The sequence below is a fragment of the Melanerpes formicivorus genome, unplaced genomic scaffold (genome assembly GCF_026170545.1).
Source record: "Melanerpes formicivorus ecotype bairdi unplaced genomic scaffold, bMelFor1.0.p_v2 SCAF_75, whole genome shotgun sequence".
In the NCBI taxonomy this organism is placed as follows: Eukaryota; Metazoa; Chordata; class Aves; order Piciformes; family Picidae; genus Melanerpes; species Melanerpes formicivorus.
In genome coordinates, this window is record NW_027142427.1 from 877157 (window position 1) to 901510 (window position 24354).

At 45.8% G+C, this 24354-nt stretch overlaps 1 protein-coding gene across 1 annotated transcript in view; it reads right to left on the reverse strand.

Annotated features, from left to right (window-relative positions):
• The window catches only part of TRABD2B (TraB domain containing 2B), a 357793-nt gene that overhangs the window by 124729 nt on the left and 208710 nt on the right, over positions 1–24354 (reverse strand). Inside the window, exon 4 of the mRNA XM_068163840.1 lies at positions 20480–20654. Within this exon, the coding sequence (XP_068019941.1) occupies positions 20480–20654 (175 nt within the window). The remainder of the gene's footprint in view (positions 1–20479; positions 20655–24354) is intronic.

The window sequence follows — 24354 nt, forward strand, 5'->3', positions numbered from 1 at the left end:
AGCAGAGATGTGTAGAGCTAGGCTAGTCCATTTGGTGGGATACTGCAACTGGTTTTCTCCCTTACTATAGCCTGCCACCAAACTTCTCTTTGCACCTCCCTAGTGTTACACTTGACAGGGTGCTTGGTTGCATAGTTTAGTTGGTTGGGTGCTGTTGGATGATAGGTTGGTCACGATGATCTTGGAGGTCTCTTCCAACCTGGTCTATTCTATTCTATCACTGGCCTCTTGAGAAGACAGCCAGAGCACTTTGGTACCCAGATCTGAACAAGAAAGCTCTGAATATCAGCAAGCAGACTCTTAATGATTCTTTGAAGAAATAAAAGATTTTAACAAAAAGCCTGTCTAAGGCAATAGTTTTTGCCCAGGGTAACAGAGCCTGTTGGGGCCTTCCTTAACACTGCCAAAGTCTTCAGTAAAAACTCAAACCTGACCTGTTCAACTCAGATGTTTTTGTCAGATCCAAAAAGGAGAACAGAAATGAATCAGTGAATCAGGGCCATGTGAGGCCCTGTGCCACACATCTCTGAGACAGGCTGATGGTACTGAGTAATCTGGAGGTGCAAAGCAGTAATGGGAAACTCAAACTATTCCTGCTTACAAGCATTTAAAAAAACAAAACCCAAACCAAGTTTACACAAAGATATTTTAGTCTGACTTCTTTGACTTATTTGCAAGCTGTCAGCTTTGTGCTATTTGTCATTCTTAAGATTCAATTAGCAGCATCACTTAGCTTCTTGATAGAATAGAATAAACCAGTTTGGAAGAGACCTTTGAGATCCTCAAGTCCAACCTACCACCCAACACCATCTAATCAACTCAACCATGGCACCAAGTGCCCCACCCAGTCTCTTCATAAACACCTCCAGGGATGGTGACTCCACCACCTCCCTGGGCAGCACATTCCAATGGCAAATTACTCTCTGTGAAGAACTTCTTCCTAATATCCAGCCTAAACCTCCCCTGGCACAGCTTGAGACTGTGTCCTCTTGTTCTGATGCTGGTTGCCTGGGGGAAGAGACCATCCCCACCTGGATACAACCTCCCTTCAGGTAGGTTGTAGACAGCAATAAGGTCTCCCCTGAGCCTCCTCTTCTCCAAGCTAAACAACCCCAGCTCCCTCAGCCTCTCCTCACAGGGCTGTGCTTCAAACCCCTCCCCAGCTTTGTTGCCCTTCTCTGGACACATTCCAGCAACTCAACATCTTTCCTAAACTGAGGGGCCCAGAACTGGACACAGGACTCAAGGTGTGGCCTAACTAGTGCTGATATAGTGGCTAAGATTAAAACTAAACCCCAAAAGAATAATAGGACAGAACTAAGGAGCAATAAAAGCACATCATTCATTAGAACACTGATATTCAAGAACAACTCTTCCCTCTGAAATGACATAAGCCAGAAAAAGGTTTCTTTTTCAGTTCTCTCTCACCCCAAAGCAGTACTTCAGCATGCATTTCCATCCCTAGCTTATGAAGAAATGGACTTACAGACCACTTGAGAAAGCAAGATTTGTTTAACTAAATAGCTTACAAAAAGCAATGGCTGAAAAAGAAAATAAATGGTCAGAAGTATTTGATGTCAAGTTGTGAAAAGTTTATGCTGCACAAATATGGCAGTTTCATTTTAACCCTGTCTCCAAAGAACACAATGCTTGCAGGATATGCTTTAGTTTTATGATCTCCCCTGAAACACTCTGAACCCCTGGGCAAGTTTCAAATCTATTAGACAGAAGAGTAGCTGTCTCCAAGACAGTCCCTCCTTACATATTTTATGAGAACAGATGACTGGGGAGAGACTCACTGATCACCCCTGCGCAAAGGAAAGTTGCAGGGTGAGCCTTATTAGAGACATCAGAGACCTATAAAGATAATATGAATGCCCTAATTATTAGAAGTGCCTCAGCTACAGTTCAAGCCTTATTAGACTGCTGGGAATCCCAGCAAATGACCTAAAACCACAGGAAACCAAGTTCCATTAGTATCACTGCTCATGGGAAGTGGAAGTGTTTGAGGATCAGAGCTTCAAGTCCAAATGGCTCCACGTGGACATACTTTTAGTTTAGGTAGTTTGATTATGCCAGCCTGAGATCTCAACCACCCTGGGCATCTACTGCACCCAATGCAACTAAGCCCAACCTGCAAGCCTCTCTTGGGAACTCTGCAGGTGATGTGTGTCACGATCCTAACCCTGTGTAACCCTGTCTGAACTAGGTGAGTTCTGAGTTTTGATGGGCAGTATAACAGCACATTTTTTTCCCCACATAATTTATTAAGGCTCACCTAGAAACTAAGCTTTAACAAAAAAAGATCAAGATAAAACTGTGGGCTTTCCCAGAAGGAGAAAAAGTGGATTGCTTCAGCCATCTTCAACCTTCAGTAAACCTCAATATACACTAATAAGAATTGTTCTGTCATTGTTTAACTTAATATTTTATGTTCTAGTACTTAATTTCCCATGTTCACACGCAATAATGAAGGAGTTTCAAAAAACAACAAAACCCCCATCCAAACCCCCAAATTGCTACCTATTGTTACCATGGTTTGAGTTCAGAATTAAACATACATTATTAGGCTCCACAGAAGAACAAGATGAAATTCCAGACAGAATCATTATGGCTGGAAAAGATCTCAGAGATGATCAAGTCCAACCTATCACCCAACACCTCATGACTAACTAAACCATGGTTGCAAGTGCCACATCCAATCCTCTCTTGAAGACTTCCAGGGACAGTGACTCCACCACCTCCCTGGGCAGCCCATTCAAATGCCAAATCACTCTGTGAAGAACTTCCTCCTCACCTCAAGCCTAGACCTCCCCTGGCACAGCTTGAGACTGTGTCCTCTTGTTCTGGTGCTGGCTGCCTAGGAGAAGAGACCAACCCCCTCCTGGCTACAACCTCCTTTCAGGTAGTTGGAGAGAGCAATAAGGTCTCCCCTGAGCCTCCTCTTCTCCAGGCTGAGCAACCCCAGCTCCCTCAGCCTCTCCTCATAAGGCTGTGCTCCAGACCCCTCCCCAGCCTCATTGCCCTTCTCTGGACACATTCAAGTGTCTCAATGTCCTTCTTAAACTGAGGTGCCCAGAATAGGACATAGTACTCAACCAGTGCTGAGTACAGAGCACGACGACTTCCCTGCTCCTGCTGGCCACACTATTCCTGACACAGACTAGGATGCCATTAGCCTTCCTGCTCACCTGGGCACACAGCTGGCTCATGTTCAGCTGGCTGTCAACCAGCACCCCCAGGTCCCTTTCTGCCTGGCTGCTCCCCAGCCACTCCAACCCCAGCCTGTAGCACTGCATGGGGTTGTTGTGGCCAAAGCGCTGCACCCAGCACTTGGACTTGTTGAATGCCCTCATGTTGGACTCTGCCCATCTGTCCAGGTCCCTCTGGAGATCAGATTGCTCAATCCAATAGCCTGTTCCAGGATGAAAAGTTTTGATTTTATTTTGTTTAAATTAATCAAACCCATCGTTCAAATATTTATGATTACCTGAAATATTCATTTTTCTTATTTTATATACAAAAAGAAAGGCACTTGAATGCAGAACTATGGAAATTAATCCTGGATTCTCCTAAAATATCCAGGGGAATCTCACCCAGTGTCAGTCTCCTCACGCTGGGTGTGTTTGTTTAAAACATGTTGGTTACCAGCAGACCGAGGGGGCAACTTTCGGGCTAGAAGTTTCACAAATATTTTAAGTAGAGTTTTAATTGACCCAGTTTGACATTAAAAGCACTTTTTAAACCCTTGATATTGTTAGCCATTTAAGATAAGTGGCAATAAATACAGATTAATTGGAAGACGTGAAATGGAATCGTCGAGCTGCGGCGGGCCGGTGAAAAGGCCCTTTGTGTGCCTGGGAGGTGGAAGATCATGTGTTAGGGTTAGGCTAACAGAATACCCCGTCAAGCTCAGCCAGCCTTTTGGTAGCTCACGCTGTGACCAACTGCAAAGACAACAAACTTGGGGGAAAGGCAAGTGGACTGATTGGCAGGTATTAACACCACCAGAAAAAAGGCTAGGAGGAAGAGCTCGCTTGTGACAGGAGCGCTGCGCAGCGCAGTTAACGGCGAGCCAACACTGGAGCTTTTATTGTGGGGGAGATGATTGAACTGGGAATGTAAATTCAGGAAGACAACTTCTAAGATGCTGATGTTTCAGGGAGGTGCTGAATAAATGCTATAGTCATGGTGAGTGGCCCCACAGGGGAGACTGTCTGCTGGGTCTTTCCATAACGTTAAATCACCAAAACAACACATGCACACGCACCCCTCCTATTTTCCCCAATTCTTGCATGCAGAAAGACAAGAAAGGTGTTTCAAAGGGCATCCAGCTCTAAATCACTCATGGACAGCACTTACACAGTTAGCCTGGTTGGTGCTTTAATGGAACAGGGAGGGAAAACAAAATAAAGCAGACACATGGGATGTCTCAGGATTTCCTTGGTTTTGCATGCTTGCCGCTTCTCTTGCAAAAGATATAAACCACCTCGATGAAGAGAAACAAGAGACTCTTCTCAGTACTTCTGTTTCCCTTGCACATCTCCAGGCAGGTTAGGTATGTGAATGACTGCCCATGCACCAAAATGGCTTCCTCTCCCTCCAGCCAAAACGTGAGGGAAGATGGAAATGCTTTACACTTCTGCATATCTGACCTGATCTCTTCAGTGCAATGACAACACAATGACAGCTCCAAGCGCTGGGGCTCATGAGGGGGGGGGATCTGAATCATTTACAAAATACTTGGCCAACTTTGGGCTTCAGCTGTACCACATGAGATGCAAAAAGTTGCACACTGCTTTGGGGGGTGGAGGGGGTGGGGTGTGGTTTACAGCTTTCCCTCTCCACAAGACGACCTAGCCCTACACAAGTTTTCCAAAGGCACAGGGCTTTCTTTTCCCTTAGAGTACACGCTAAGATGCTCTCCAAAGCATGATGGAGAGCAATCACATGTCAGTCTCCTGCTTGCAATGTTTTTTTCAGGGCTAATAATGCTCTGCCATTGCCAGCAATGAAAAACTTGCTCAGGGAGCTCTTAGTACTCCAAGCAGCTTGCTCAAGGTCAGGTAGAGGTAAGGACAAAACACCCTGAATTCTTGACTCCTACTCTCAGGGTTCAATTAATCCCACTCATCTGAAAGTCAGTCATCTGTTGGAAGCCAGTTTCTAAGTTTCCTCTGTAGTCAGTGGAAAGATGTCTCCAGAGGGCAATTATTTCCATCTTAAAAATCTGAATCTGAGATAAATGGGAGGATTTGTTCTCTGGGGGGTTGAAAAGAACCTGTTGATCTTGCAACAGAAGATGCACCAAACTTTCAGACACCTACAGTTCAAGAGGAACACTCCCACCTCAACATACATACACAACTTTCAATCTCAAGGTAAAAACAGAATCAAATTAAGAACCAGCTTTGGCCTGAGTTTTCTGATCCCCATCTATATTTTGCTCTGGAAAGGTTTCAAATACTGTTCTCATCACGACATTTTCTGAGCATCTTCTCTAAATGCTTAGTGACAACCATGCCCTTGTCTGGTAAGTTGATGCTGGAAAAAAAGGTCATGCTTTACTCCTTCCTTTGTTTCTTAATTCTGTTCCCCGTTGCTATCAAGCTGTTTCAGCTCTCAAGGGAATGACCTTGATTCTGGGGAAGGTGTTCCTGAACTCTGCACATAGGAATGTTGCCCTAGGCTACCTTCTGGATTCCTAGGAGTTTCTGATGCTCTTTTCACCCCTTGGCTACTTAAGAACATTTTTGGGCATGGTTGATGGCACACTTGACCAATTACTGGTATTGGGCTGCACAGTTTGAGTGCCCACGACTCATTAGGTTTATAGAGACTCCTGGAGCCGTGCCTCAGTCACATTTACAACCCTGCTCTCCCCGATATTGCTCTGGCCTTGAGAATGAATACCTTGTTAGAGGGCAGACCAGAGGTCACATGTGGCTCCTGAGGTAGTCTAGATACTAAGTATTTACTGTAAACATCACCATTTCACATTCAAATCATGACATGACCAACTTAAGTACCCCACACTACATCCCCACACTTGCAGAGGGGCCAATGAAGTGCAGTTGTCCGTGGAGATGTGTCTCACTTCCCTCTCCCACGGTGATTCTCTGAGATCTAATAAAAGTTGGGCTCATGCTGTGCTCTTCCAGTGGATGTGCACTATGAATTTATTTTTTCTTCCATCCAATCACTTATTTTCATGAAGCATGCAAGAACTTATTATCTTGGAGACTCTAGCCATCTGTCAGGTTTGGTTATAATCAGCCCAGAGATGAAAAATTTACTAGAGGGAAAGACATTCACACACACCTATATACACACACATGCCTGCTCACAAACACAGCGATTGCTTAAGCCTCATTTCCTTAGGAAATCAGATTAAAAATAGCATTGATGTCAATAATGAAGCCTTTATTTCTTTGGCAGATTTCTGTTCCTTTTAAACCAATCCTCCCAGGGAGAGGTACTGCAAAATTCTCAACTGGAACCAGACCAGATTGCTAAGTGATAAGAACCTCACAGCAGTTTCACTGTACCTCAAACACCTCAAGGAAAAACGCAAAGTGAATGTGAATTCTGTATAAATACTGAAAACTGGTGCTGGATTTCAGGCAGAGTTAACCCAGTGGAGGCATTTGATTTTGCTCTCCATTTCCCTTCAGTATATAAATACAACTTTTAAAAGTTTGCAAACCTCAGTATTTCAGGTATTTCCCATAACAACGTGCAGAAGGAACACTAAAAATACTCCCATTGTTTGTTTTAGATACAAGCTACAGAGGTTTCACTCCTGCAACGTTATTCCAGGAAAATGGTGGAGGTTTCACTGCTGTGCCAGGGACAGAACTAAAGATGAACTCCACCAAAATGTTGTTCAGATTAAAAAGGGGTTTGAAAGTTCTCTAGCAGAGCAATTTTTACTTAGAATAGAATAAATCAGGTTGGAAGAGACCTTCAAGATCATCACATCCAACCTATCAACCAACAGCACCCAATCAACTAAACCATGGCACCAAACACCCCAGCAAGTCTCCTCCTGAACACCTCCAGTGATGGTGACTCCAACACCTCCCTGGGCAGCCCATTCCAATGAGCAATCACTCTCTCTGTGTAAAACTTCCTCCTGACCTCCAGCCTAAACCTCCCCTGGCACAGCCTGAGACTGTGTCCTCTTGTTCTGGTACTGGTTGCCTGGGAGAAGAGACCAACCTCTGCCTGTCTACAACCTCCCTTCAGGTAGTTGTAGAGAGCAATAAAGTCTCCCCTGAGCCTCCTCTTCTCCAGGCTAAGCAACCCCAGCTCCCTCAGCCTCACCTCATAGGGCTTGTGTTCCAAACCCCTCACCAACTTCATTGCCCTTCTCTGGACTCGTTCCAGCAACTCAACCTCCTTCCTAAACTGAGGAGCCCAGAACTGGACACAGGACTCGAGGGGTGGCCTAACCAGTGCAGTATACAGGGGCAGAATGACCTCCCTGTTCCTGCTGGCCACACTGTTCCTGATGCAGGCCACGATGCCATTGGCCCTCTTGGCCACCTGGGCACACTGCAGGCTCATGTTCATCCTACCATCAACCAGCACCCCCAGGTCCCTCTCTGCCTGGCTGCTCTCCAGCCACTCTGACCCCAGCCTGTAGCACTGCATGGGGTTGTTGTGGCCAATGTGCAGAACCCAGCACTTGAATGTGTTCAATCTCATGCCGTTGGATTCTGCCCATCTGTCCAGCCTGTTGAGGCCCCTCTGCAAAGTATTTGGTAGGAGTCATTGAACATCTCTTGAAAAGCACCTTGAGAGAAGTGATTGTGCCACTTTGCTCTGCTCTGGTAAGAGCCACCTGGAGCACTGTGCTCAGCTCAAGACAGGAAGGACATGAACCTGACGGACAGGGTCCAGAAGAGGGCCATGAAAATAATTAGGGGGGTAGAACAGCTCTGCTGCAAAGACTGGGTGAAGGAGCTGGGGCTGTCCAGCCTGAAGAAGAGAAGGCTCTGGGGAGACCTAACAGCAACCTTTCAGCACCTGAAGAGGGCCTACAAGAAGGGTGGAGAGAGACTAGTCATGAGGTCAGTGGTGACAGGTTGGACTTGATGATCTTTGAGGTCTCTTCCAACCTTGGTGATACTGTGATTCTGTTTGCAAAGGCTTGAGGTAATAGGACAAGGGGCAATGGTTTCAAACCAGAGAAGTGCAGATTTTAGACTGGATGTTAGGAACAGGTTCTTTACCATGAGGGTGGTGGAACACTGGAATGGGTTTCCCAGGCAGGTGGTTGAGGCCCCATCCCTGGAGATATTCAAGATGAAGCTCAAGAGGGCTCTGGGCAACCTGATCTAGTTGAGGATGTCCCTGCTTACTGCAGAGGAGGTTGAGTAGATGATCTTTAGAAGTCCCTTCCAACCCAAACCATTCTATGATTCTGTAAGTTTTAAGATAGATTCATCCAGCTTTTTGCTCATCTGTCTCCCCTTTCACACTGCCTGCCTGGAAGTCAACAGGAGTAGAGCCTGGCAGTTCTGAGACAATATTTTACCATGTTTCTGTTCACAACTCTTTATCAAACCTGTCTTCCAAGAGTTAGACTTCTGGGGCTACTTACTTCCAAGCTAGTCACCTGTAGGCTTCCAGCAGTCACAGGTCTGGAGCTTCAACCAAAAGCAGCACTCCAGCACCAGCACATAACTGCTCTCCATTTTTGTTAATAATTCCCATATTTTCAAATTTTCTTACTAATCTTTTAAAAAAACCCCAATTTGAAACAGCAGCAATTTCCATGGACTGCAGTTGCTTCTCACTCCCCATCACTCAAGTCCAGACTCTGGGTTTCATTAGGTCGATTGCACACAGCAGGAAGGGTGCTGAGATTCAGTTATGAACCCAAACTTTTTCCAACTTCAGAGAGCAGCTTAGCTATTGGACTTGGGCTTGAGCCCAGTTTTAGTTGCCACCAGAGCAGTTTAGTCCAACAGACCTCTGTTGCTTTCTACAGTCCTCTATAATAAAGCTGAACAGTGGCAGAAATTGTGTTTTGAATGTCTAAGAGAAGTGAATAACTAAAGTTTACGACGTCTCTTCTTGCTGGCTGGAGCTCTAATTAGTTCCCTTCTGCCTCTCTAAGTAATTCTCTCTTCACATTACATTTCTGATATTTAAATACTGGGGGGCAGAGGTATATTGCACACATGTTTTCTTTTCCTTAACACATCTCTTCTGATCTACCAGAAAAAATAACAATGGAACTGGGATTTAATAGGCTTATAAAGAGGGTATTGATGTTTTCCAGTAATGTTAAAGCAGCAGCCTAGATTAAAGAACTGGAATGACAAATGAGCGTTGTCTCATCCAGGTGCACATGCCAGTCACCTTGATGTCAGTTGCAGAACTACCATTAACTCAGTGAGAATAGGATCTGATCCCAAATCCATAAATCCTTTCTCAGCAAGTTTGTTCTGATGGTATTCCTGGCATAGCCATGACCAAGAAAACCTGGAACTCTCACAAGAACGCCCATTTTAATGAGATTTCCAGTCCCAGTTTCCATACCAGTAAAAATTCTCAAGAAATCCACATAAATTACAGCCAAGCTTTTTAAAGCTTTCAGCTTCACATCTACTTTTGCAAAACAACTAACTCCAGCCAGCAGTCATGCTCTGTCGTTCCAGTGTATCAAGAAGATCACTAGTTCTTCTCGTTACACAGTCCTGCTGCAATTTGGCCTTCAACCTGGTCAGAAATGCCTTGAACCTGTAGCAGACTAACACCATGAGCAGTACAATCTGCTTCCTTGCTCTACTGAATTCCCTTCCCAGCTCCTGCTCTAACAGCTTGAGGCTCTGACAGTGGAGCTGCAGGGGCTACAGCTATAATCTTCTAGGATGCTTTGGGACATCCATGCCTCTCTACCAGAGTAAGCACCCAAGCAGAAAGGGCCACAGAAAGCAACATGAGCCCATGCCAACCCTGTCAACTTGCACTAACACTAAACAGTGCTGAAGGATTTGAGCTAGCACACCAGCCTCTCATGCTGAGGAGCCAAAATTGCCTTCTGTCCTGGGACAACAACATGCATTTTAACCACTGCAAGTAGCACACAAAGGTATCCCAGCTGAGACAAGACCCTTGGATCCTCTGCAGTCTGTAGCCTGTTTGCTTTTTCACAAACACATCCCACATAAGCCTCAGTGTTAATGAAACATTGAGTCTTTGGGTTCTTCACAGTGCTCTTTTAAAGTCTTCCCCATAACAGTGTTACAGCTGGTTGGGAATTTTCTGATGAGACACTTCTGGGATGGAAAGTGATGAATTACGTGGCATTCATATATTGATTTCAACACTCCCCGTTATGAAATCTAGGGTTATATAGGACCTCTGCTTGGTCTTCTGAGAGCTTACAGGGTGGCCTGTGAATCCACAGCAAGCTCTTGCATATGTGCGTGGGTGAAGGTATTTCATCCCACATTTACACCCATTGCTGTTCAGCAGAGTACTTAAGCTTGGGTGTAAATCTTTCATGAGTCTTTGCCGTTCCGAAAAAGAGAAAATGTCTTGAATTATGTCTGTGTTTTCACATCTCAAATGTTGATGAGAAATACAGCGAGGGCATAGCCAAAGAAATCTCTAGATTATAGGACAGGAGGGGCCAACATAGATTTCTTTTCTTTGAGAACAGGGAGGCAGAATTAGACTTATTCATTAGAATTTGGCACAGGCATAATAATAAATACGATATGAAAATGTCAGGGACCCAGAGGAGCTGACATTAATGTATGCATTTCTCTAAACCAAAACCCTACTGTATACAGGCAACCTTCCTCATTCCCCATAGGAAGAATTAGACTAAAGATGGTTGATATATTCACTGAGGTTTGCAAGGCCCGTTTTACTTGCTTTTAACATTTACTTGCAACTAGCAAACGTAAAGGCTTGGGTTTGGGTCTGTACTCTCCTTCAGAGGGGCACTGATGAAAACATAGTATCATATTATCATTCAGGGTTGGAAGGGACCACAAGGATCATCTAGTTCCAACCCCCCTGCCATAGGCAGGGACACCCCACACTACATCAGGCTGGACAGAGCCTCATCCAGCCTGGGCTTAAACACCTCCAGGGACAGGGCCTCGACCACCTCCCTGGACAACCCATTCCAGGGTTTCACCAATTTCATGGTGAAGAACCTCCTCCTCACATCTAGCTTGAATCTCCCCACCTCCAGCTTCATTCCATTCCCCTAGTCCTATCACTGCCTGAGATCCTGAGAAGTCCTTCCCCAGCCTTCCTGTAGGTCCCCTTCAGATACTGGAAGGCCACAATTAGGTCACCTCGGAGCCTTCTCTTCTCCAGACTGAACAGCCCCAACTCCTTCAGTCTGTCCTCATAGGAGAGGTGCTCCAGCCCTCTGATCATCCTCGTGGCCCTTCTCTGAACATGTTCCAACACCTCCACATCCCTCTTGTGAGAAGTGATCAAGCAGGACACTCCACAGAGGACAATGAATTCTCCAGTGGACTACCAAAGAGACTCCAGGGCTTGCCTAGCTTCCCTCAGCAGCTTAGGGGGCAACACACCAAGTGAAGCAGCAAAGTGCAGACTCAATTGCACTGATCTGTTCTTTCCCTTCGAATAGAATAAACCAGGTTGGAAGAGACCTTCAAGATCATCACATCCAACCTATCATCCAACATCACCCAACCAACTAAACCATGCAACCAAGCACCCTGTCAAGTCTCCTCCTGAGCACCTCCAATGATGGTGACTCCACCACCTCCTTGGGCAGCCCATTCCAACGGGCACTCTCTCTGTGTAGAGCTTCCTCCTAACCTCCAGCCTAAACCTGCCCTGGCGCAGCCTGAGACTGTGTCCTCTTGTTCTGGCATCCTTGCTCTGTCCCTTGCCTTCCTTGGTTGGTTCAGGGGCGAGCAGCCTGCAGACAGCTCTCACCATTGCATATACTGTGCTGGTTTTATATGGTTAATATCCTTCTACACCAAAAGTTATTCCTCAAATCAGAATTACGAGAACCAGCCTTTGGAAGAGCAGTTCCCTTCTCACAATAGGGTACTGCAGGCAGGTTTATTTTGGCTTCCCCAACTCAGGCACTCGCTTTGCTGATTTAAGCATCAGGTGAAAAGCAAATATGCAGAGGCTTCCAAACACCCCTATTATAGAACAATCAATGTGCACTTCCAAAGTTCTCTTGATTTTTGGTGTGTTTTTTGTTTTAAACTTTAAAAAGCTGCAGGCAGGATTTGCACTTGGAACAAGCTTCTCCCCAGCGGAGCATCTTCTGATTTACAACAGATACCCTGAAAAGGGAATCAGGCATTGCCTTTTGAATGCTGACCTTGGAATGAATCAGTGACATGGGTTTGGTCAACATTTGCATGCAAGCCTATTTTTAAAGAAGCAAAGTGACATTTTGTCTCAAAAAGGCTAAGAGTGAAAGAAGTCCATACACAAAACCAGGCCCGGCCTCGCTATAAGCATCTGGATGCCCAAATAAACACGAGCAGAGGGAATTCAGGCATCTGCAAACTGTTAATTCACCCTTTTCTTCTCTTTTGTAGGCCCGCCAAGTTCAACCTCCTGGTCGCCAACTTCTTGCTCCGCTGAGACAAGCCGTTGATGAACTGTGCTGGTGATGTCAGTAGCACCACTAATCAGCGCTGGACCGGGACGTTTGACCCAGGGGATAAAGTCTCTTTATACTCCAGCCTGCGAGTGCTTTCTTTTTTTTACCTCCTCCCCCCCCCCTTTCTTTTATGCTTTACAGAGGATCCAAGACAAAGGATGGAAATAGGAAAGAGCTACACAGTCCTCAAAAGATGAAGGGCTGGATTTCCCATGCAAGGTTGAGTTGGTTCTTAGCGGTGCATGAGCGGGTGTAACTCCGTACCTGATCCGCACACAACGCTGTGTCAGCTCGGGGTGCAAACCTACTATTTGCATATTGAACATCTGTAAATCCCTGGCCCTCAGTGTGCAGTTGGATGGCTGCCTCCAGGCATTTCCCTCTTGAAAATAAACCCAACAAAAACCCGCACTTTCAAGTAACATATGTGAACCAGAGTGCCAAATCTGGTGGCAGGTGCTAATGGCTTTCACAAAGGCTCTCTGGATTTTAATTACTTGTGTTTAAGCTACGTATAGCAACCATCACTTCCTTTCCCAAACTACTGAGTAGAAAAATGGTTTCCAGTAACAAAGGGGGGAAAAAAACCACCACAACTCCACCTCCCCTCATTTTTCTCCCCTACCCAACTCAACAGGGATTATGTTCCCTCTCAGTTTGGGACACTTTTTTAGCCAAAGAAGCAACATGTTGAGTCCTGTGTCCAGTTCTGGGCTCCTCAATTTAAGAAGGATACTGTGATAATGGAATGTGTCCAGAGAAGGGCAACGAGGCTGGAGACAGGTCTTGAGCACAAACCCTATGAGGAGAGGCTGAAGGAGCTGGGGTTGCTTAGCCTGGAGGAGTGGAGGCTCAGGGGAGACCTTATTGCTCTCTACAACTACCCAAAAGGAGGTTGTGGACAGGTGGGGGATGGTTTCATCTCCCAGACAGCCAGCACCAGAACAAGACAACACAGTCTCAAGCTGTGCCAGGAAGGTTTAGGCTGGAGGTGAGGAGAAAGTTCTTCCCAGAAAGAGTAATTGGCCATTGGAAGGTGCTGCCCAGGGAGGTGAAGTTACTGTCCCTGGAGGTGTTCAAAAAAGGCTTGGATGTGGCACTTGGAGCCATGGTTTAGGTAGTCATGAGGTGTAAGGTATTAGATAATAGGTTGATCTGATGACCTCCGAGGTCTTTTCCAACCTGGTTGAGTCTATGTTTAAGACAACTACATCATCTGGGTATCTCTTCAGGCTCCTAAAGCTGAGAAATGCTTTTGTTTTTAGAGAACAAAGAAAAACATATCTCAAAGGTGATCAATATCCACACAAGACCTGAGTCACCTTGGAGACGTCTGTCACTGCCTAGCCATTCCAGAAGATGAAGGGTGAGTCTATTCCTATTTTTGTATCTCCAGCATCAAGAATGATGCATACTGACATTCCCTGTGGGGAAACCTTTGTAGACAGAATGACAAGGGAAGAGCCAGAGCTGAGGACCTGGAGAGAATTTATATTCTTGCCATGCTCTCACACCAACCCTATCTGTTGAGAGAGTTGCACAACTCTCTCATTCCCTAGTGAAAGCAGCCTTCTGAGTCCCAGTACACAGAACCACCAGGTACCATTTACAGAAGACTTTGGAAACAATATGTAATGTTGTTGTTTGAGAGGTTGGATTAGAAGACCTTGAAAGACCTCCAGCCCAAACCATTCTATGCCTCCGTGACTATTGTAAACAGTCTAATTTATGACTTATTGATGATTCTGCCTGTCCAATACTGGCTGAGAAAACTCCCACCCGGAGTACTGTGTCCAGTTCTGAAGCCCTATTACAAAAGGGATATGGAGATGCTGGAACACGTCCAGAGAAGGGCCATGAGGATGATCAGAGGGCTGAAACACCTCTCCTATGAGGACAGACTGAAGGAGTTGGGGCTGTTCAGTCTGCAGAAGAGAAGGCTCCCAGGTGACCTAATTGTGGCCTTCCAGTATCTGAAGGGGACCTACAAGAAGGCTGGGGAAGGACTTCTCAGGATATCAGGTAGTGATAGGACTAGGGGGAATGGAATGAAGCTGGAGGTGGGGAGATTCAGGAAGGACATGAGGAAGAAGTTCTTCACCATGAGAGTGGTGAAGCCCTGGAACAGGTTGTCCAGGGAGGTGGCTGGGGCACTGTCCCTGGAGGTGTTTAAGCCCAGGCTGGATGAGGCTCCGGCCAGCCTGATCTAGTGTGAGGTGTCCCTGCCCATGGCAGGGGGGTTGGAACTAGATGATCCTTGTGGTCCCTTCCAACCCTGACTGAATCTAAGATGAGGGGTGGAGTAGGGAGGGACAATTCACCCATTTTAAGCAGAGACATGACCAAAATCTACTTCACATTTTCCTACTCTGGGATGAATTCCTCTGCTTTTGTGGCAGCACAAAGTCACCCACAACAGAGCCTGTATCTATTTTCCTTGCAGAAAATCCTGGACATTTAAATGTGATCCACCAGCAAGCAGGTACCTGATCTCAGCTATCAAAGCCTACAGAGTAATTCGTCATTGGAACGGGTTGCCCAGGGAGGTGATTGAGTCATCGTCCCTGGAGGCGTTCCAGAGGAGGTTGAACGTGGCACTTGGTGCCATGGTCTAGTCATGGGGTCTGTGTTGATAGGTTGGACTCGATGATCCTTGAGGTCCTTTCCAACCTAAGTTATACTGTGATATACTGTGATACAAGCAAAAGAGGTCAGACTGCCACAGGCACTGATCCCTGTTAAACACACTGGCTTCCACCACACCCCAGACAACAGCCCAGGTCTTCTCTGACCTCTCAGCTGCAGGAGCCTGCCTGGCCCTAGCGGGGTGGGAAATTATGTGCATTCCTCCTCTGCAGGACTGTGCTCCAGAGACAGTTTGATTCCCCTCTTGCTGTGAGAGATACTGTGGTACTTGCAATTCAGCCCTCTCAGCACTAAACCAATATTCTCCATGATATATTTATTATGTAAAATTTACTATTTAAAATAACCAAACCCGCTGCCTTTAAGCCTACTGATTTGGCTGCTAATAAACTCTGCGAACTGCAGCAGCATCCCCGTTTCTAGCACAGTAAATTCCACTTCTCAGCAACAAAACTGACAGCTCTCATAAAAACAAAGAAAAAAATAAAAAGGAGGAGGAATGAAATGCAAGCAAGTAAAACATCCTAAAGGAAATTATCGTTCAAATTAACTGCAGACATAAATTTATCCATCTGTTATCATAAGTGTTACTTGAAAATTATTTGCCCATAAAAATGAAATAAACCAGAGTGATTTTTTTTTCCCCCTCCCCTTTCTTAAACATTGACTTCATGTGTATAGTCTTAGCTGCCAAAATATTAACTCTTTTCTTTTTTTAACAGCCCATGTGCTCTTGGCTGCATCTCTCTCTCTCTTTCTCGACTGTAAATGGACCTTTATAACATGTTTGTATATATCAAGTCTGAGGCGCTTCCCTGTTACTATGCATTAATAACTCCTAGGATTCCAGGCTGGATTTTAAAAACATGAAAACCAAGCAAACCCCCAATTTGTACTTGAAAGCATAGAATAGAGTAAACCAGGTTGGAAGAGACCTTCAAGAGCATCGTGTCCAACCCATCAACCAATCCAACCCACCTAAACAACTAAACCATGGCACCAAGCACCCCATCAAGTCTCCTCCTGAACACCTCCAGTGATGGTGACTCCACCACCTCCCTGGGCAGCACATTCCAATGGGCAATCACTCTCCCTGTGAAGAACTTCTTCCTAACATTCAGCCTAAACCTCCCCTGGCACAGACTGAGACTGTGTCCTCTTGTTCTGGTGCTGGCTGCCTGGGAGAAGAGACCAACATCCACCTGTCTACAACCCCCCTTCAGGTAGTTGTAGAGAGCAAAAAGGTCTCCCCTGAGTCTCCCCCTCTCCAGGCTAAGCAACCCCAGCTTCCTCAGCCTCTCCTCATGGGGCTTGTGTTCCAAGCCCCTCACCAACTTTGTTGCCCTTCTCTGGACACGTTCCAGCAAGTCAACATCCTTCCTAAACTGAGGGGCCCAGAACTGGACACAGGACTCAAGGTGCATCCTAACCAGTGCAGTGTACAGGGGCAGAATGACCTCCCTGCTCCTGCTGGCCACACTGTTCCTGATGCAGGCCAGGATGCCATTGGCCCTCTTGGCTGCCTGGGCACACTGCAGGCTCATGTTCAGCCTACCATCAACCAGTAGCCCCAGGTCCCTCTCTACCTGGCTGCTCTCCAGCCACTCTGACCCCAGCCTGTATGTACTCTATGGACCTACTTTTATTCATTCAAAGGGGGAAAAATTACTATGTCTGTTACCCCCCCAAAAATATCATTTAACTGTGCAAACAATAAATGCTGTTTCATTACTGGAGTACAGTTACTGTGAATATAGGGATGGTGAGATTTTCACAGTGAGTCTGAATAAGGTAAACCCTGGCAGGAAAAGAATGAAGTGTACAGAGCTGGGTCCCATTTTACCCAAAGCCTGTATTTTTCTTGGAGAGGAGAAAGAAATGAATATAGAAAGAATAAATGGCTATTTTCACTTCTACGTGTTTTATAAAGGAATAAATTAGAAGCCTGACCTACTCCAATGCATTTAAATTGTGAGTAAATGCCATGGAAGTTGGGGAAGGAGGGAAATCCACTGAAAAGCACACTTTTAAGCTTTTAAAAATGGCAGAAAGCTGAAAAGCTCCATTTAGAATTGTGTGATTTTCCTATTTTAATACTTCTAACTGGAATGAAAAATAATAAAATCTTTCAGATGCATAAAAATGCTTTGTTGCACTTCATGGACCTAAACCCTGTTTTATCCCAGCTTGCCTGGATGTTCAAATGCCTGTTCCCTTTCCACTCTTTTACCCCCAGGACTTGTTTAAGGACTTTGTCTCACAGCCTTGTGCTCAGAGAGCAGACTCTGAACCACCTCTCTTATGATGCACCCTGAAGTCTTACAGCAGCTCAGCTCTCAATGGCACATAGCAAAATAGAGAGAGAAGGGCAACAAGGCTGGTGAGAAGTCTTGAGCACAGCCCTGTGAGGAGAGGCTGAGGGAGCTGGGGTTGCTCAGCCTGGAGAAGAGGAGGCTCAGGGGAGACCTTATTGCTCTCTACAACTGCCTGAAGGGAGGTTGTAGCCAGGAGGGGGTTGGTCTCCTCTCCCTGGCAACCAGCACCAGAACAAGAGGACACAGTCTCAAGCTGTGCCAGGGGAGATCTAGGCTGGAAGTGAGGGGAAAGTTCTTCCCAGCAAGAGAGATTGGCCATTGGAATGTGCTGCCCAGGGAGGTGGTGGAGTCACTGTCCCTGGAGGTGTTCATAAAGGGACTGGATGTGGCACTTGAAGCCAAGGTTTAGTTAGTCATGCAGTGTTGGGTGATAGGTTGGACTTGATGATCTCCAAAGTCTTTTCCAACCTTGTTTATTCTATGATCAATAAAAGCCACTCCTACAGTTCAGTGGGTGAAACAAAATAAAGAGCAAAACAACAAAAACCTTCAAGAGAAAAAAAACTGCATTTGAATCACAAAAGAACATGAACTTGTTTGTATTTTGGCCACACTGAAGATTTTTCATCAGGAAATGAATAATGTTCTCAGTACTTACTGAATGAAGAATAAAAAACCCCAAACACCCCAGAGAAGAGAGTCAGAATTGATTGTACTTAAAATAGTGATGGTCTGTTTTAGTAAGCCAGGCCAGAAGGATGCTTGAACAAAGAACCCAAACAAAAAGCCTAAACTTTCCCTGGTGTGTCCTGCATCCTGGTTTTCAACAAATCTGGCTCCATGTGTCTGTTCTGTCCTGCTAGAGTCAAGTGTTGGGAACAAGAAATAACCCAGCAACAAAGGCACTTTTCAACATCACCAAAAATGGAGAGTATAGGATGAAATAAGACTTGCTTTTTATAAGCTAGCTTTCCCAGGTGATACTGCCCAGGAATTTCAGGTAGGTGCTCTGCAACAGGGACAGGGAATGAAAACTCAAACCTCCCACAACTGTTTGTATAGAATAGTGTGCAATCAGCATCCATTTGCTTAAGTTCTGCTATTAGCACATATGAATAGCTGTAGTGGATTGGATAAAGGAGCCATCTCAACCAAGAGCCTGTCTCAAGCTGTGAGCTGTCTGTAACTGATGCTCAGGAAGAGCATACACAGAGCAGGGCAAGTAGAATAGAACAGAACAAACCAGGTTGGAAGAGACCTTCAAGATTATCACGTCCAACCTACCATCCAACACCACCTAATCAACTAACCCATGGCACCAAGCACCCCATCAAGTCTCCTCCTGAACACCTCCAATGATGGTGTCTCCACCACCTCCCCACGCAGCACATTCCAATGGGCAATCACTCTCTCTGTGTAGAACTTCTTCCTAACCTTCAGCCTAAACCTCCCCTGGTGCAGCTTGAGACTGTGTCCTCTTGTTCTGGTGCTGGTTGCCTGGGAAAAGAGACCAACCTCTACAATCTCCCTTAAGGTAGGCAACTAGGCTCATTTTATCCTCCCAGCTTCAGCATATTCTGGTGAAGGGACTTCCAAAACTGGAGGCTACATCAAACCCATCATGTTTGATCACTCCTGATAAGCCTTGCTCCATCTGTTAGACAAGCTGTTCTTTACGACTCCCTGTCCCATTACGAATCACCATGATGTATTTTCCCCTAATGTAAAAACAGTTAAGCAAAACTGTGTGGACAGAAATACCAGGCAAGTTTGAGATTAAATAAGCTTGGGAAAATTCAGTCTGGATACACTCACAAAAAAAACACACATATAAATAGATGAAAATGCACGTATCTCTGCTAAACCCCACAGCCTTTAATCAAAATTCCCACTGAAGTGAGCAGTGAAAGGCGAGTTGTTGCCAAAGTTCATCGTGAGAGCCACGGGATGAGAAGCAAAGTTCTGTCAGAAATGAGAAATTGTCAAGGAGAGGGAGCAGGAGGAGCAGCTCAGTTCTCAGCACGACAGTCTCAGGCTGCCTTGAAGTCGAGCGAGCTCAAAGAGCCACTTCAGCTGGGGCTCAGGACCCTGGCTGAATTGAGGCCTGAACAGTTACCATTTATAGTCTTATCACACAGAAATGGGAATTCTATAAAGGAAAAAAAAAAAGGGGGTGGGGGTGGTAAGAACAGTAGCATGTGCTGTCACAGATTCTCACAAGCACTGCAGGCTTCTCTGTTCTGCAGACTCCATAGAGAGAATTCACACAGGCAGCAAGACACATTGGGGTTTTATTTAATGACTTAAATGCTGCTGTTTAAGTACACACATGCCTCATGCACATGTGCAAGCTCTAAAAGCAGCCAGCCTGTACAGACACACCACCAAGATAGGTAAGTCATCCACTGAGAAAGTCTAACTACCACAACTCCAGAGGATTTGAAAGCCCAGCCCTGCAGCGACCCACGCACGTGCCTATGCCACTGCAAGGCTTGTGTTCCCACAGTCACTGCCAGCACTACCTGGGCTTACACATTCAGAGGCACACAACCATGGTGTGAACATAATCCAAGCAGCCTACAGGCTGGACTGGGAAGTAAACAAACACAACAGCATGAAGAACATCACCAGCTTCACATTTGTACAACTGGATAGTAAACAGAGGAGCGCAGCCTGTCCATGGCCTGGTTGGACCCTGACCCACCCCCTACACCAACTCACTGCCTCTTAGAAGTAGATTTAGACAAGCAAAAGCCTTTCTGCTTCAAAGGGAATTGTACTAAGAAATCCTTCTACAGGGCAAGAGAAAAAATCCTGAAGCATTCCAAACCATTTACCTCCAACCATTATAACCTAGTAAAAGAGATTTTTTTTGCCATACCTGCTCCAAAGGCAAAGAAGAAGCTCTTGTCTGTGTTCTCCCTTAAAAGTGCCATCACTCTTTTCCCCATCCTCTCATTCCTCTTGTAGATGAGCTCCTGTCTGAAGTAGCTGTCTATCTCCTGAGCTGTTACCTGCTCGTGAGGCGGGAGCGTTGTGTTGATGAAGTTCGGGACCTAAAATGGAGGGAGAAAAAGAGGCTACAGCTCAGGTGAGAGTGCTTAAGTAATCCCCCAAAGACCACCTGTCCTCATCAAGCCTTATTTAAACCACCTGAGCATTATTAGCCTACCAAAAAACCACACCCCAAACCTACAAAAGAAATCAGCCTAAAGCTCCACCAACCAAGCAAAAAAAACCCAAAACAAGCAAAGCCCCCACAAAACCCCTAACCCTGAAACATGAAACCCACAAAGCCCCAAACCCTGGAGGATGAAAGCTTGTGAGGTTCTGAGAGCTCTAGAAAGAAAAGAAACACTGAAGCTAGTATTTTACCAAATAAAACAAGTTCACTTGGATTTTTCTCTCTTCCTTCAGCAGAATGTAGCTTTAGGTGTTACATTTGGGCGAGTCACTAAAACTTTCATTCTCTCCTTGTTCAGCATAGTTAATTGGCTACCTAATGCCAGGACAAGCCCTGTGTTCTCAGCCAAGGGCACCACCAGCTTGAGTAAAGACTGCAACATTTGGCTTGCATGTGCTCCTTTTTAGCAACCTAACAGTTACAAAACCAGGAAAGGACAGCAAATCCAGACATAAAGATATGTAAGCAGGGTAAACTCCTTCATTTTTCTTTCCCCTTTAGGAGTTGCTAGGTCTCACCAGAAAAAAAAGGCCATGCACTGCAACACATAAATCCCTGGAATGTTCCTGAAAGTGGATGAGGCTCTGGCCAGCCTGATCTAGTGTGGGGTGTCCCTGCCCATGGCAGGGAGTTTGGAACTAGATGATCCTTGTGGTCCCTTCCAACCCTGAATGATACTATGATAAGTTCTGAGCAAGGGATTTTCACAAGAACTGCTCCTTCAGTCCCTGTTGGTTTTTTAGAAGAGGTATTATAGACACAGAAGAAATGTTTAACCCCCAGCACCATTCTAATCAAGATAGCAGACCCAGGAATGAGCTAACTCAAACTTCAATGGACAGACAAGCCAGAAGCCTCTGCTTATGAAGACAGGCAACTTGAGATGGTGAGGGTCCAAGGTCTCCCATGGAGCTTATGGGCTGAGCAGAGATGTGCTGACAGTGGGCAGTGTTTGATGACTGCTGTGAGGACCCATGCACCTTCTGGCAATGTTTTGTGCTTCACCACTGGAAAGCAGCTGCAACTGGGAAAGTCAGATTCAGATTTGAGTCCCCAGGTACATGTAAAGCCACTGGCATTTCCAGTGTCAGTGTGAGTTGGTGGTAATGATGTTCATCCACAGTCCATAAGGAGAGCATCCCTCACTCAATGTGCTGCAACGCTTGATGGCAAGAACAGTTGCAAATCTTTCTCTGGCTTTCTGTTATACCAAATACCTGTACTTGCCTTTAGTCTTTGGGTTTTTTCAGCACACTTCTTACCTCCCCACCTGGTCACGTGATTTTATCACAACAGTTTTTGTCCCCTCCCTCCCTCTTTACTCATAGTGCCTTCTCTAAAAGCCCTCAGAAAGTCTTAGGGAAAGAACTGATTCCATCCTCCCGGTGGCTCCTCTTAAAGATTTTTCGCTGTAGCCTCATCTACAGCTCTCCTAATGTGTTGAGGACTGAGCAGTGGAGATTTCTCACCATGCATTATGCAGAAGGACAAATCTAGGTCTTGCACTGGATTCCCATCAAAGGTTGCACTCAGCTGTGAGAGACAGAAATGGGCATCACATCTGAGTCATGGAATCCCATGTGTCTAGAGTTAACACTGCTGCTGGCAGTGGCCTGCCCCACCTACTGGTCCACATGAACCTGCTAGATCTTTGATTGCCCAAAAGACTTTGCAATGTGCTTTGCCAAGTGACCAGATTTCTCACAGCACATTCCTTCTTAAGGGTTCAGTTGCATTACCCTGAGTCATTCCTACCTCCAGGCTTGCCAGCATGGTTTGGCTTTGTCAGTGCATCTTGTGAACTCCTCAGAGCATGGCAAGTACTTTGCACCTTGTTTTCAGTTTAGCCCTTTGCCAGCACTCAACAAATAATAAGTCCCATTAAGCCAGACCTTTTGGAGACACCAGTTTCCTGTTACTACACAAGGAAGCTGCCTCCATGTCTGGCAAGACTGTGTGTTTGTCTCAGAGGGACACAGGAGCCTGCCAGCATCAGAGGGGTAAAAATGCTGCTGGCTACAACAGCAAAGGATTCAATTCCTGGTGAAAGGCAGGGAGAGATTTTTATTATAGGAATAAAGTCTGAGGCATGAGATGCCATTTTGTACTTTCAAAAACCTCTGCCATGCCAAGCTGTAAATCAGTTAGTCCAAGCAGGTATCACAAGCCTTCGTATCTCCTTACTATTGAGGCTGCATTTGATGGCTTGAAGTGGCCAAGTCAGGGGAGCATTCAGAGACTAAAGTGGAAGGTGACATTTTATGGCAACATCTCAGCATCCACATAAGAGAAGTCTTTTCTTCCTGGCTTTTGTTTGAAGGGAAGTGAAGGCTGGGAACTGAGGGGACCTGGTCACAAATAACCTGAGATGCTCTGGGGAAGGTATGTGACAGCATTGCCTGTGAGGACAGTCTGCTCTTCCTAAAAGCAGCAGCCGCAGCAATGCTAGGGGAAATGCTAGAGGATCAAATGGCTTTGTGCATTCCACTCCTACCAGGGGAAAGCTTTAATGCTGGCTGTCTAGATAGACCAAGCAAAGGATTTGTGCTCAGACCTGGACCAAGAGGGTGTCTGCCAAGAAGGAAAGCACTTTTCTTCAGTTTGTGCAACTCCATCCCTTGCAATCCCTAAAGTTTCTTCCTCCTCTTTATCTAATTTAAAATACAGTCCACAAAAAGAAACCATTTCCCCCTCCCTTTCTTCCTTTCCTGTGGGAAAGAGAGATAAATTTAAAACCAAGGACTGGGTTTTGTTGACATTCCTCATGCTTGTCCAAAAAGCAAGGCAAAGGCGGGCATCACCTCCAGTGGGACATTATCAGCTACAGGTCTTGTTGCACCTTGTGGAATGCTGTATTTCTAATGACTGCCCCAACACTGGCAAAAATAAAGCATGCATGCATGTTTCTGCATGTGTGTGGCAGAGGAGAGAGGATAAATGCTTGAAGTAAGTATGCCCACACATAGCAGTGCAACCACACTGTGAGCTATGACACTGGCCCCATTAATCACCTCCTCTCCATTCTGTATCACGGTTCCTTTCCACAGTTGGTGACATACACCATGCCTGGCTTCAAGAAGGCAGCTGCTTCTGTTGATTTAAGAAACCATTTGGGTTCCTAACCACCAGACAGGGATCAGGAAGTCAAGAAACAGCCACATGCAAATAGGAAGCTGTTAATAGCAGCCTAAATTTAAGGGCTTTTTTAATCTGGAAAAAAATCACAAACCAAACCAAAAACAACACACAAAAAAACCCCCCAAACCCAAAAACCTAACCAGAAAATAGGTTGTTTTAAAAGGATGAACTAAGGAATGCAGCATCTAGCCTGCATCAGGAACAGTGTGGCCAGCAGGAGCAGGGAGGTCATTCTGCCCCTGTACACTGCACTGGTTAGGCCACACCTCGAGTCCTGTGTCCAGCTCTGGGCCCCTCAGTTTAGGAAGGAGGTTGACTTGCTGGAACGAGTCCAGAGAAGGGCAACGAAGTTGGTGAGGGGTTTGGAACACAAGCCCTATGAGGAGAGGCTGAGGGAGCTGGGGTTGCTTAGCCTGGAGAAGAGGAGGCTCAGG